The sequence below is a fragment of the Solenopsis invicta genome, chromosome 1, assembly GCF_016802725.1.
Source record: "Solenopsis invicta isolate M01_SB chromosome 1, UNIL_Sinv_3.0, whole genome shotgun sequence".
Classification (NCBI taxonomy): Eukaryota; Metazoa; Arthropoda; class Insecta; order Hymenoptera; family Formicidae; genus Solenopsis; species Solenopsis invicta.
Window position 1 is genome coordinate 9,396,599 of NC_052664.1, and position 14,957 is coordinate 9,411,555.

General features: G+C 31.7%; 1 protein-coding gene across 3 annotated transcripts; it reads left to right on the top strand.

Annotated features, from left to right (window-relative positions):
* The first annotated feature begins 2,491 nt into the window (after positions 1 to 2,491).
* On the top strand, positions 2,492 to 12,668 carry LOC105206335 (dosage compensation regulator). 3 transcript variants are annotated; one of them, XM_011175844.3, is made up of 9 exons: positions 2,492 to 2,843; positions 2,930 to 3,425; positions 4,171 to 4,217; positions 4,801 to 5,036; positions 6,938 to 8,603; positions 8,672 to 9,039; positions 9,117 to 9,386; positions 9,470 to 9,715; positions 11,723 to 12,668. In XM_011175844.3, the coding sequence occupies exons 1-9, from the start codon at positions 2,765 to 2,767 to the stop codon at positions 12,038 to 12,040; spliced, it is 3,726 nt and encodes a 1,241-aa protein (XP_011174146.1). In that variant the 5' UTR covers positions 2,492 to 2,764; the 3' UTR covers positions 12,041 to 12,668. The 3 variants fall into 3 exon arrangements, with proteins under 3 accessions (XP_011174146.1, XP_011174152.1, XP_011174158.1); XM_011175850.3 differs by having other exon boundaries at positions 2,494 to 2,843; positions 6,956 to 8,603; positions 11,723 to 12,146; XM_011175856.3 differs by lacking the exons at positions 2,492 to 2,843; positions 2,930 to 3,425 and adding an exon at positions 3,478 to 3,750 and having other exon boundaries at positions 11,723 to 12,146.
* Positions 12,669 to 14,957: the final 2,289 nt, after the last annotated feature.

Sequence of the window (14,957 nt, forward strand, 5' to 3'; positions counted from 1 at the left end):
TGAACCTATTATATTTTTAAAAGATTACCTGAAAAATATATTTTATTTAGCTGCAAAAGTTTTGTGTTTTATTAAAAGTTATAATATAAATATTTTCATTAAAACTATTTTTGTTTTTATTTATCAATAAAAGAAGTTAGAGCAAAATTTTATAAAGAAAATTTATGGCAGTAATAATGGGATGAATAATTTATTAATTAACACTATCAAAAAAACTTCTGTAACTTGAAAAGTCGAAAAATTATGAAATTTTGGCAATTTATAAAAGTTTCCCTAATATGTAATAAATTTTTTTGCTACGAATTCACTCTAAAAGGATAAAAAGATAAAATCAATTTCTAAGGGTTCGATCATTTCTCCTTTTTGTTTGATTATTTAAGTATCAACAAAAGAAAATAGAAATAAGTTTTGAAGAAAAAATTTATTTTAATTAGATTAATTAGAAAACTTATAAAAACGTAAATGTTTAAAAAACAAAATTAATAAAAAACAAAAAATATTTAAGAGTTGATTTCAGAATGAATTTAGAATAATTTGGGTAGAAACAAAGATTTATTACATGTAATTATAGTTGCTTTTGGGACCAAAATTTATTCTGTGATTGTACTAAAAATTTGCCATTATTTTCTTTTCAATTTCTTTGCAGATAAAAATACTAAGAAATTTCTCAACAATATTTTCTACAGATTTTCTGAAAATTTGTGTTTCTTTGTAGTTTCGTTTTTAGTTTAATTCTTTTCAATTTTTCTGCAAATATATCGATTTTACAGAAAAAGAATTTATAGATATATTTTTTCCAACTTTTCTACAATATTATTTTGCAAATTTGTCAGCATTTTCTCTGCAATTTTGTCTATTAGTTTCTTGATTTCTCTGCTAATATGATTTATGGACATACTCTGATATTTTTTTTACAAAGAAGAAAGAGGAACTACAGAGATATTTAAAAAGAATTTTCCTTGCATTTTCTTTGTAAAACCTATTTGCAGATAAATGTAAGAAAAACAAGATTTCGAGCAGTAGACGGCATTGCCGCGGACATGGGAGTTCTGTATTTCTCGTAAGTAAAAACGTCAAAATAGATTAAAAGGAGTAGCATTATATGATTTTTCATCTTATCTTGACAAGAGTGTTTTTTTAAAGTGAGTCCCTAAAATTCTCCAAATTGACAGAAAATAAGACAATTTTAATGAATTTATTGAAATTTAATTGAATTTAAAATTTAAATTTTTATGACTATTTTATGACTAAAATTATGTTGAATTTTCGCAGAAATTTGTTTCTGCTAATTTCTCTGCAATTTTATTACAGTTATAGTTTAGACCGTTTAGACAAACAGTAGAGAAGTTTGTAGCTGAAAAATGACAAAAATATTTTTGCCTGGATTAATATTAATACATATATCTGGAACGTCAATTTCACGCAACCGGATCACATAAAAAAATTAGTATTAAATCAACAATTCATTATTTTATATACAAGCAAGAATATCGAATCTTTTTGAAAGAATTTGGTAATCTTAAACAGACATAATTTGCTAACATGAAGAAGTTTTGTTTCATGTTAATAAATTATGTTTAAGATTATTATCACATTCTTTTAAGATTTTGTAGTTTTGTTTATATATAAAACGATAAATTGTTGATTTGATACCAATTTTTTTTTATGCATCTGCGTGCCCAAAAATCAATACAACGGAAATAGTCGTGCAAGGTTTTAAATTATTCATATATATGTATATGCATGCATGTATTTTTAGAAGAAACGTGTCTTTGAAAAATCCAATGTAACGCCGAGAAGTAATAAACATCACAAGAAAATTTAATATTTTTCTTGTTTAAACCACTGTAATGATCACAATTAACTTGAAAATAGTCATTTAGGTTTCCTATCTTGTTTGACTGAATAGGTTACCGAAAGCCTGTCAAGAAATGAGAGCGAAATAATTTTTAACAAACAACGACAAATTTTAAAAATAATAAAAAGTATCAAAGATTTTAAAAATAATATTAATATAATTTTAAAAAACAATTTATAAAAATAATAAAAATAAAAATAAAAAAGCAAAAAAATAAAAAAGTATTAAAAAAAAACAAAGTATAATGCGGGTTTTCTAATCTCTACATCCCACACAGCATGAATCTCCTAGAGAGGCACGTTTAAGGGCCGCTTGCACCAACGCCGATTAACTTAATCGCTGATTAGTCTATCAGAACTGACTAATTGCATTTGTCGTTTTTACTTAACTTAACTTAACTTTTATTAAAGAATTTAATCCGTTTAGCATTTTCAAACTTGCATAGTTTATTTGCGTAGTTCAAATGTACGCGCTTCAGTAAACGTTATCAATTGTAAAATGGCGACTTCCGGCTTATTGGATTTACGCTTCCGATTACAAAATTCATAGGCCAATGCACATAGAACGCGTCAACGCGTTACGCGTGGCGAATAGCCAATCATTCTTTCGCTTTCTTATTTCTTGTCATAAAAGCTTAAAATGATTGGCTACCTCGCCACGCGTAACGCGTGACGCGTCCTGTGTGCATTGAGCCATACCCCCACCATCGTAATGCTCTCACCAGTCTCCAGTCCTCCATGTTTTATCCACTCTACCGATTCTACCTAGTCTACCTTCAATTAATTCTTGTTATCGCTAACGTCTTGTTGGAATGGAGATGTAAGCGTGATTATTTTAAAATCATTTATTATTCCTACATATATATTATAGAGGAACATTGTTAGTCCTTGAGAGTGAAAGTCAGAAATGGGCGATATAAAATCCTTTTTCCACCAGTGGTGCGCGAAGAACGGAAAAGAACCTCAATTTGACGTTAGACCAACAGGTAAGTATATTTGTCAGCCGTGTTACTTTCGTTAAAGTTTGATGGAACAGATTTTTTGATGACGGCGATGATTTTATATTTCACAGGACCGAAGCACAGACAACGTTTTCTCTGTGAGTTGCGAATACCCGGCTTCGATTATGTTGGCGCAGGAAATTCGACCAACAAAAAGGATGCACAGGGAAACGCCGCGAAAGATTATGTCAACTATTTAGTGCGTACGAATCACGTCAACCCAAATGATGTACCGAAGGATTTTCCGATGATGCCAACAATGGCAACGGATAGTATCAAGACCGAATTTCCAATGCCAACAAAATCTGTGTTCCAAGGTGGCATGGGACCAAATGACATCGGCCAAGCATATAGGCCATACAATGAACGTGGTCAAAGCAATTACACATACATGGATAGGTTGGCTGATCAAAAGAAAGTGGAGGACGCAGAGGATGTTGACGTAAACTCTGGGATTCATGGAAACTGGACAATAGAAAACGCCAAGTCCAAGCTTCATCAGTTTATGCAAACTAACAAAATTAATTCTGATTACAAATATACTCCGGTTGGTCCGGATCACACGAGGTATGGGGTCTTGCAAGTGGAGTTTTTCTAGAACATTGGATTGGCATTACGATGCAGTAGTTTGATTTATGTATTTTACTGTTTCCAACAATCGTTTGGCGATTGTTGTACCATTTGAGATTTAACAAGACCATTTTGGAGTATATTGCTTGCTTACATCTAAAGTTGGTGGCAAGAGAGTGGTCGTCAACTCTCTTGTGCACAAATGATGATGGCATTAAACCAAAACTTTTATTAAAATGATTTAATAATGGTTTTGGTGCAACTACACAAAGAAACTTTCTTCAATGTACTCCAATGTGGTCATCTGTGACATCTTCAAATGGTAAGTCATTATTGTAATTTGTTGTATCTAATTGAGGGAATAAGTAGAACAAAAAGTTACCTTTGAAATAGTTGTTTATTTTAAGAAATAAATTATTTTATATGTTATTGCTTTGATCAATTTTATAAATTGACAAAATATACATTAATTTGTACTAATTTTTTAAAGAACAAACTTACAAGTACTAGAATTTTATTTTTTAGTTAGTATTTTTTAGTTTATCAAAACTTTAGTTTATCAAAACTTCCTATTTATAGTGTAAATATTTGATTCGATTATTTAAAATATCTTTTTATGTCTTTTTTATGCTGTTAAAATTGTATTATTTGATATATTTCTTTCACATTGTTCCCTTAATTATTAATTGTATTAGTGATATACAAATAGGTTTTAGTATTTCTATAATAAACATTGTTACAGGAGTTTTATGGCAGAGATGACACTTTACATTAAACAACTTGGACGAAGTATGTTAATTTCTATTTATTTTATGGGGTTTTCTACTTTGTTGTGTTAATTTATTAGAAGGTTTTATAGAAATTTTATTTTTTAAAAAAGTTGGTAAATACCTTTTAACATTACTTTCTATCTTTTTATTATTGTTTGAAGATTGAGGTCTTATTTTTTAAACAAAAAATACGAGTAATAATTTATTAACAATAGATTTGATCTCTACATGATTCATCAGTGATCATTGTTTTTTCCAGTAGACTGAAGTTAAAAACTTAAATGTTATTTTATTTAGAACTTGAGCTACTATCAGAGCTAAAGTGATTTTAATAACTTAATTTTGTATAATTTTGTTTGAACTCAAAAACAAAACTAAGAAAATTTTTTTCTAAAGAAATTTTTTTATCTGAGAAAAAAGAACCAATCTGAATAATAATAAAAATAAAAAGTAATTTTGAAAAATATTTATCTACTTTTCTAAAAAAATATTCTAAAAGAAAATTTTATAACAAATTTTGGTATAGAAAAGTAGAATCTTCCCCTTATACTAAACCCCTTAATTATTACAAAATAATTTTCTAATATCTTAATAATTTTTAGGTATAACTGGCCGCGAAACTGGATCAAACAAACAAACAGCTTCAAAAAGTTGTGCTTTGTCTATTGTACGTCAATTGTACCATTTAGGTGTTATCGAGGGATTTAGTGGTACATTAAAAAAAAATAAAGATGCTGAACAGATGAAAGCTTATCCTGTTAAAATTTCACCAGAACTGGGAAATCAAATCCAGGATGTCTTAATGAGTTTGGATATAAAACCTATTGATGTCAAACAGGTACTGATTATTTCTATTATTTTTTTTTATGTTATTAGATAGATGTACAGATATTCTATTACTAATGACTATTTCGATTTACGAATTTCAAACTTATAACTGGCATGCTATTGACTATAAAAGGACCAGTTATAATAAAGCTGATTAAGTATTTATTTAAGTACTTATTTAATTGTGATCTAAATTAAATAGATATTAATTTTAATACATTTTATATTAAGAGTTATATTGTTAAGAAAAAAATTGTTTTTCAAACACTCATTAAAGTTAAGTTTGTGTTTAAATTAAATCTTTTTTTATAATAGCAAATATTAAGAATTAGATTTTAAAAAATTTTTGGTTGTCACTTTTTTGAAATAGAGGTCTATAATCGTTTAATAATAAAATAACTATTTTGCATAAATATTTTATTCTATTTTAGTTATAAAATAATACTAATAATATATCAATTTAAAATTTGTGAAGCATAATTGCAGTTTGGAATACTTGATGCTATACAGTAAAGTCTCCTTTAATTTTGGCCGATGGGGCGATAAGAGCAGAATGCCAAAATTATAGAATACCCTCACCACAGTACAAGTCCACCAATCACCGTGTACTTGCACGAGCAAAGTACACGGTGATTAGTAGACTGTTGCTGTGGTAAGGGTACTCTGTAAAAGGAAGGGGTATGATATTAGTGTTTGTGAAAGTACGTGTGAAGGAATGCATAGATTATGGGAGCCAAAATTAAGGAGACTCTACTGTAATGTTATTCGAATTATGCTCAACTTAATTTACGATTGAAATAAAGAGTGCAATCAAGGTTTTGTAAGGGGGGAACCTCATGTAAAATTGATTTTTTTCACGTTTTTTGTTTTTCGCTGAAATTGTTAGGAAATTATTTCAAAAATATGAAAAAAAAAAACATTAGAAAGTTATAAGAGACTTTTTTTGTGTTAATTTCAAAGAAAGGTGAGCGACTGGTATACAACTTTAGCGCGTAGGTATACAACTTTAGCGCATAGGTATACAACTTTAAACGCCTTTTTTTCAAAACTTTTTGTGCGCTGGCCTATATAACTCAAAAACTACTTGACCGATCATCTTTAAATTTTACATGCTCATTCTTCAATTATTTGATCCCATATACTTATCCGATCATTAATATTTTGCTTTAAACAATAATTATTAATAATTGTTTAAAGTGTTTTTTTTGTTTATGTCGCCGTTTTTGCAATTTTATAAATTTTTTAAATTATTTAGGCATATGCTGTGCGTTTTTATATAAACTAACGAAATTTTCTTGAAATTTTGATTTCACATTAATTTTATGACTTCGGCGTGGGCTGGCGCAAATTCAAGGAGTCAACTTCAAGTAGCTGTTGTGCCGTTATTTTGAAATTTTTTAACAACAAAAAAAATTTTTTTAATTAATTTAAATAGTGAATATTATCGTATACTTTGTCTACGTTTAATTTTTTCATTTTTTGTAAATCGAGAAAAAACGGCTGTTTACACGAGGTTTCCTCTTTAAGTCGTATTGAATCAATAAAATTTTACTCGAATTAAATTGAATCAAATTGGAGCATTAATTTTTAATTAAGTAATAACATAATTATTGTTAAGTTGAATTTTTATGTATAGATGATAAAAAATTTCTAGAAAAATAACATTAACAAAAACATTGTATGATGTAAAGTCACTACGTAATATAAAGTCATTTTAAATATAATTATAAGATTGTGTCAATATATGTGAATTATATTCGAAATTCTCAAATAACTTGAAACAGAAATTCAAATCCGAATCAATTCATGTTCGAGTACTTTGCATATCTCTAGATTGAAGTTTCAACTTTGTAGAGGAATATTAGTATCAAAATATTTAACTGTAACTAAAAGTATTGATTTAAAATACAGCAGTCATATGAATTAAAGGAAGAAAGTCGTGCACCGGAAAATGGAAATGATACATCAACTGGCGTATCTTTATTGACGAATCAAGTTTTGGACGACTTTATATCTTCTGTACCACAACCTGCTGGCGTTGTAAGTTGGTCGCCACCTCAGCCGAATTGGAATCCATGGACTGGATGTAATATAGATGAAGGACCATTGGCAACAACGTCTCTAGATCAATTGTCGGAAGATTTGATGAAAGAGCAGCGTGATAAGTTGCAGCAAGATACTAGTTTGCAGGCGAGCACCAAGGAAAGATCGAATTTGCCTGTTTTCAACAAAAAAAACGAGATCATGAACGCGGTTAATGAAAATCCAATTATTATTATACGCGGAAATACGGGATGCGGCAAGACTACACAGGTTTGTCAGTTTATTCTAGATGATTACATCGCATCCGGCCAGGGTGCGTATTGCAGTATAGTTGTTACTCAACCGAGACGAATCTCGGCCGTGTCCGTGGCTGACCGAGTCGCCCTTGAGAGATGCGAAACTCTAGGACAGTCGGTCGGATATTCCGTGAGATTTGAGTCATATCTGCCGAGGCCTTATGCTAGTATAATGTTTTGCACTGTGGGTGTGCTCTTGAGAAAGCTAGAGGGTGGCCTCAGAGGTGTATCGCACGTAATCGTCGACGAGATCCATGAACGAGATGTCAATTCAGACTTCATCATGGTAGTACTCAGAGACATGATCCATCTCTATCCCGATCTCAGGATTATTCTTATGTCTGCTACAATCGACACGACACTGTTCAGCGAATATTTCAACAAATGTCCTGTGGTGGAGATTCCTGGTAGAGCGTATCCTGTCCAGCAATATTTCTTGGAGGATTGTATACAGCTGACGAATTTTGTTCCACCTACAAATTCCGGAAAACGTAAAACTAAGGATTCAGAAGAATTACCAATAACGGATGGAGAGCCGGAAGAAAATTTGAACAAAGTCATTGGCAATAATTACCCTATTGAAACGAAAAACGCTATGGCACAACTAACGGAGAAAGAGATAAGCTTTGAATTAATAGAAGCGCTACTTATATATGTTAAAAAACAAGAGATTCCAGGTGCTGTGCTGATTTTTCTCCCTGGTTGGAATTTGATATTTGCGCTGATGAAACATCTTCAGCAACATTCTGTATTTGGCGGATCATCTTATCTTATTATTCCGCTGCATTCACAATTACCACGAGAAGATCAGCGTAAAGTCTTTGATCCTGTACCGCCATACGTAACGAAGATTATTTTGTCCACAAATATTGCAGAAACTTCGATCACGATCAACGATGTTGTCTACGTTATAGATTCTTGTAAAGCTAAAATGAAATTATTCACTTCTCATAATAATATGACCAATTATGCAACTGTGTGGGCCAGTAAAACTAATCTCGAACAGCGCAAGGGTAGAGCGGGTCGCGTTAGACCCGGCTTCTGCTTCCATCTGTGTTCGAAAGCTCGATTCAATAAGATGGACGAACACATGACACCGGAAATGTTCCGGACGCCTTTGCACGAGCTGGCGTTGAGCATCAAGTTATTAAGATTAGGCAACATTGGTCGATTCTTATCGAAGGCGATTGAGCCGCCTCCCATCGATGCCGTGATTGAAGCGGAAGTCGTATTGAGAGGTATGTGCTATTTATTTATTTTTTTATTCTAGAATAAATTAGTTTATGTGTTTATATCTGTCTTGCAGAAATGAAGTGCTTGGATAAAAACGACGAATTAACGCCTCTCGGCAAAATCTTGGCGCGTTTACCTATAGAACCGCGGCTTGGAAAAATGATGATCCTAGGATGCATGTTTCGCGTGGGCGACGCACTCTCTACGATGGCTGCAAATAGTACCACTTTCCCCGAGGTATACAATATGGGCCCGGATATGAGAAGACTGACTACTCAGCAAAAGTGGTTTGCCGGCGCTAGATTCAGCGATCATGTCGCAATGTTCCATGCTTTTCAAGCATGGGAAGAAGTGAGAACTGGTGGCGAGTGGGCAGAACAGTCGTTCTGCGACTCAAAGAGCCTAAGTCTACCGACTTTACGAATAACCTGGGAAGCTAAGGTCAGTGGAATCGCAATGTTGCTATCGTATATTCTGTGCATTTACCATGATCATTTTTCATTATTTTATATGCGCAGAATCAACTGCAAGCGTTATTGCAAAGCGCTGGTTTTCCCGAAGAAACTCTGTGTCCAATCCCATTGAATTATCAAGCAAGTGCGGATGCGCGTCTTGATACCATCACCGCGTTATTGTGTATGGGCTTATATCCCAATGTGTGCTATCATAAAGAAAAGCGGAAGGTCCTCACCACAGAATCCAAGGCCGCGCTGATTCATAAGACGTCGGTGAACTGCAGTAACTACGAGCAGAACTTTCCGTTCCCATTCTTCGTGTTCGGTGAAAAGGTAAATCTTATTTGTAAACATTTGTCTTTCTCGAATTTTTTTTTTCTTTTTCTGATAATCGTTGTTCTATCTTGTTTCATTAGATTCGCACGAGAGCCGTATCTTGTAAACAAATGACTATGGTGTCACCTATACATCTGTTATTGTTCGGATCACGAAAAGTGGAATACGTGGATGGCGTGATTAGACTAGATAATTGGATCAACTTGGATATGAATCCGCAACACGCAGCGGCCATAGTTGCTTTACGACCCGCTTTGGAGAGTCTCGTGGTTCGGGCATCCAAGGATCCAGAAACGATTCTAGAGTTGAATCCAATCGAAGAAAAGGTATACAAATAGAACTTAAAATTCATAGATTAATGTGAAAGATTTGTCGTTTCTCTATTATATTTTGTATTAACTAAAGAGAGCCAGGTTCTTAAAAGTCTTAAAAAATTTAAACAAAATATTTTTAATTGAGAAAAAGTGTATTGAAGTCAATGACGATAATTTTCTTTTGATTACACAAGTCTGCGACTAAAAAACTGTTTGATTTTTTTCGTCTAATTTCCATGTATTTTGGTGTGCTGAAAACGAAAAAAAAATATTGAAAAAAATTCTGGACGTCAGGATTTGCCACAAAATGTAAAATTCTCTTCAAATTTAGTAAATTTTTTTCAATTTTTGGTATTTTTTTGATCTTAGGATTTTTAATCAAATTTGAAGTCAAAATTACTATTAATTAATTTACATCAGTGCATTCAAGATATACAATGCCAAAAAAATGTAACTTTCAAAGAAAAGAACTTTTAGAGTGAGCTAATGAAACCAGCATCAACATGTTGTAAGTTGAACGCGCGAGCTCTGACATGCCCGGGCTTGATTCATATTTTTTCTTGGTTCTTATTCCAGTTAAAAAAAGTGATTTTTATGAAAAATTAATAAATAAATAAAAATTAATAAAGAAGTAATAAATTAATTTCATAAATCTATTTTTATTTTTTTTGAGGTATTGCTTTATTTAACACAGTTATTTACATTGTCAGAAAACGTGATATTCTATGACAAAACGGAAGTTTCGGACAAATTTTCGGATTCAGCACACCCTAAAACATAAAGATTACGTGGAATGACCAAAACAGCTCTTGAAAAAATTTTTTTTGCAGACCTGCTACTTTGTTTTGATTTATTGCTTCCTTATTTTAAACTTTATTTAATAGATATGACATTTTTTGCATTAACATCTTTTTTATTATACTTAAATAATAATTCTTCTTTTCTACTCTTTTTCTGCAATATTTGGTATATGTAAATATCTTTTAAGGGTGTCTTGACTATACAATACTTAAAAGTTATCGTTTAAAAACTGTGAGCTTTTTAAGTTTATTTTTTATTTTTTCTAACAATAAAAAATTTTTAAATATACGAATTTTGGCTCTAAAACCAGCTGCAACAAATAAAACAATTATATTTGATTTATAATGGCTTATGTAGCTTAAATGATCATATTTTGTTGCAATTTTAAATAAATAACTAAAATGAGCTAATGGATCCAAATTAATTTTTACACAAATATTTATTAAAGTTCTATAGGCATATATTTAAGAAATTTAATTTAATTTGTAATGCTACTTTCTCCTCAAATTTGAAAATAAGTATTACAAAACGCAATTTTACATAAGAATCAACAAACAAAAAAATTATTTAACTTTTAATTCCTTAAGATAATTGTGTCCAAATTTTACACACATAGCTGGACAAAATACATCATTAAAGTATTTAAAATACAAAATATAACTTATAATTTTACCCCACAGTTTTTAAATTGCGATAACTTTTAGCTAGTATTGTATAATCAAAACATTATATTCTCATTTACTAAAGATTGCAGAGAGACTATAATTATAATAGAAAACGTGCGCTAAAAAATATTAATTACTCATTAAGCTATGAAAAACGTTATTTTATTATATTTGTGAAATTTGTAACTTTTTGCTGCAGAGATGCACTAGAGATAGACAAAAAATTTTTTTATGAAACAGCTTATTTCAAACTACCAAAAAAATTTGGCAATTAAAATTTTATTTATTATCAACAAAACTGCAAGACTCAAAGAATGACTTATTGTTAGATTATTTTGTGGTTTGACAAGTTACAGAGAAAGGTTTCTTTGAATCAAAAAATATTTATTTGATTCAAAGAAGTATGTGCATTGCTATTCTTCTTTTTCCTATGTAAGATATATGGAATCGTGGAAACGCAATAAACATTTTTTAAGATTTTTACAAAATAAATGCTTTGAAGTATGACATTCTTAATAACACTGGTAAAAGAAAAACTGTTCTTCTTCGTCAGGTGTTGAGTGTAATCAAGGCGTTATGCAGCATGAACGCTTGCCGTCATGAGTTGGAGCAGATAACTGGCGGCGTTGGATTCCAATCGCGACCGAGAGGACACGCTTATCACTCCAACTTCAACACTCCACCGAAAATGATGCGCGGAAGCGGCGGTTATCGCGGCTCAAATAGTGATTCTTATGGCGGGAATGGCGGTTTTAGTGGCCATCGTGGCGGTGGATACAGAGATGGCTACAGCAACAGAGGATACGGTAATCCGCGCGGTCGAGGAAATTGGAACGGCGGTGGCAGATTTCGTGGACGTTACTCTAATTAAATTTTATTTACATTAACTGTATTAGATTAAACTTTATGGACTATATGAATCACTTAGACATACTCGATAAGCTTTTGCCGAACATTATATGAATATTACATTATTATATAATACTACTATTATATAAAAACTTAATACGAAACCACCATACTGTCAGAGATGGGACTATAGGATGTAGTGGACGTAAGGTACATACTTGCCTCATATCAAAAATTTGAAAGAGTGCAAAAATAGTAATATGAATTTTAACTTATTTGTAACAGTTCGTAATTAATTTAATAAAAACATGTATTTACATGGTTTTATTAAATTAATATGTTAAATATCACTAATCAGTAATTTACTAAATTTTACATACTGTAGAAGAAATATTTTTATTACTAAAGGGCACATTTTTTTTACTTTGGACGCCGAAATAATTAGTCCTAACTCTGCATAATCAAAGCATATGCTATGTAGAATCACATAATTTAATTATATATAATATGTCAATTTTGTGTTCTGTTACTTTTGATGCTTGTACGAATAATAAGAGTTCTTTTCTTTATCTCTTTTTATTCATAAGAAATCTTTTAAGTCATTGTTGTTTATGATATGATCACAAATAAATTGCAATATACTCATCATACTCGCGTGTTTAGAACAGCTTTTGAATGCCGTTGGATCGATCAAAAATCCATTTTCTTGTCTTTTTATATATGGTAAGGAAAGATTTTTTTTTACTTAAATTCTTTTTCCTCTAATAACAATTTTTCTTAGAACTTTTTATATAATTTAAAAAATTTTTTGTATTTTATATTTATAAAGGTTTCTGAAAAAATACCTTAATATTTTTCAGATTTTATAAGTTTCCTTAAAAAATTATAGAAAGAATTTATAGATTTTATAAGTTTCCTTAAAAAATTATAGAAAGAAAACTTCCTAGAATTTATCAAAATTTCAGAGTTGGGTAAGTTAATATATTTTTTAATTAAAATTAAACTTGATAGTTTATAAATTTAATCTAGCGTTAAAAATTGCATGAGCACAAAAACTTAATTCAAACAAAAATTGCATTAAAATTACCTTTTAGTTTATTAACTTTTAATTTACATAAATATAAATATATATAAATAAATAAATAAATATATATATATACATATATATATATATACTACGTGCGCAACTAAGTTTCTGGGTTTTTTTATCAATGAAAAATGGAAAAATTCAAAAGAAATACAAAAAATAGTTTTTTCAAAGTATCGTCCCTCGGTAGCTACACATTTTTGCCATCTCATTGGCGATACATCAATACCGTGATGATAAAACGAAGCGTCTTTGGACCGAAATCATTCATCCAACCAATTTTGCACTTCTTCGAAATTGGCCAAGTGTAGCCCAGCCAAGCTATGCGCCATCGACTGGAACAAGTGCAAATCAAAAGGGGCCAAGTCTAGTGAATACGGCGGGTGCGGTAGCAGATTCCATTTCAGCGTTTTGATGGTGTCCTGGACGATGGAAGTGTGATAGCACGGAACGTTGTGCTGCAATATCACTCGTTCGTGTCTCATTCTGGCCGTTTTTCGAGCAATGCATCAATGCATGTTCAAATTAATTAGTTGTCGGTAACGATTCCCATTGACAGTTTCGCCCGGTCTTAGGAGTTCATGGTCCACACGATTCCTTTCTGGTCCCACCAAACGCAGAGCATGGTCTTCTTTCCAAAGCGATTTGGCCGTGCTGTCGATATTGATGCTTCGCCAGATGAAAGCCACGATTTTTTGCGTTTGGGATTCTCGAAATATATCCATTTTTTATTGCCTGTAACAATTCGATGCAGGAAACTCTTTCTTTCATGCTGCAAAAGCAAAATTTCGGAAGTGGTTCTTCGATTTTCCATCTGTCTCTCAGTCAACTCATGCGGCACCCATTTGCCATCCTTTTGAATTTTACCCATGGCATGTAAACGTTTGGAAATATCTTGGCGAGTCATGTTTAATATCTCCGCGAGTTGATCTTGTGTTTGTGTATCATCTTCATCCACAATAATACTTGCAGATCAATGTCCTCAATTGTTTTTGGTCTTCCAGAGCGCTCCTTGTCCTCAATGTCGAAATCGCCACTTCTGAAGCGTTTAAACCAATCTTCACAGGTAGTTTTCGATAGTGCATGTTCGCCGTAGGCCTCCTCAAGCAAACGACGTGCTTCAGCTGCATTTTTTTTCAAGTTATAGCAGAAAAGCAAAGTTTCCCTGAAATGCTGTTTACTTGGCACAAAACTTGACATCGTTAGAAAAAATATTTTTGCGTTGTGATATGTGTTAGTATTATGACTGGTATTTGTGGACAGATGTCCAAGCTATAACAAAACACAACTTTAAACATGTATGTCGACTACATGTGTCGTTAATGTGGGCGTGTGTGTGGGCGCGCACGCGTGCGCGTATACACACACATACACACACCAACTATGAATTTCATCTAAAGTTAATTCTTTTTAAATTTTTTCCATTATAGACCGCGCAGGACGACGTAAAAGGCGCGAAAAAAAAGTAGTATTGGACGTAATAATATAAACAAGACACAATGAGACACTGATAATATTTGACGAATTTAATGAACAATGCAAAAATTGCAAATTATAAGACAAATTGTCATATGGCTAGTGTTATTTTTTTCGGTTTCTTATTTACGAAAATTATTTTTACACTCTCCAGCCCATGCAAACTGCGCGCCGTATTATTTGGCAGTCTTAAATACAATCCTTAAGAGGATGCTATAGTGACCGAAGAACTGCGAAGAACTTCCTCGACGTCGACATTGCAGATTATTTTTCGAGGGAGACCAGACTATCGCTCTTTGTCCAACGCATCTGTCTTTGTTTTTCGATTATTTCGCCATCTGCGAAAAGACCTATCAACTATACAGTTACTTCTCTG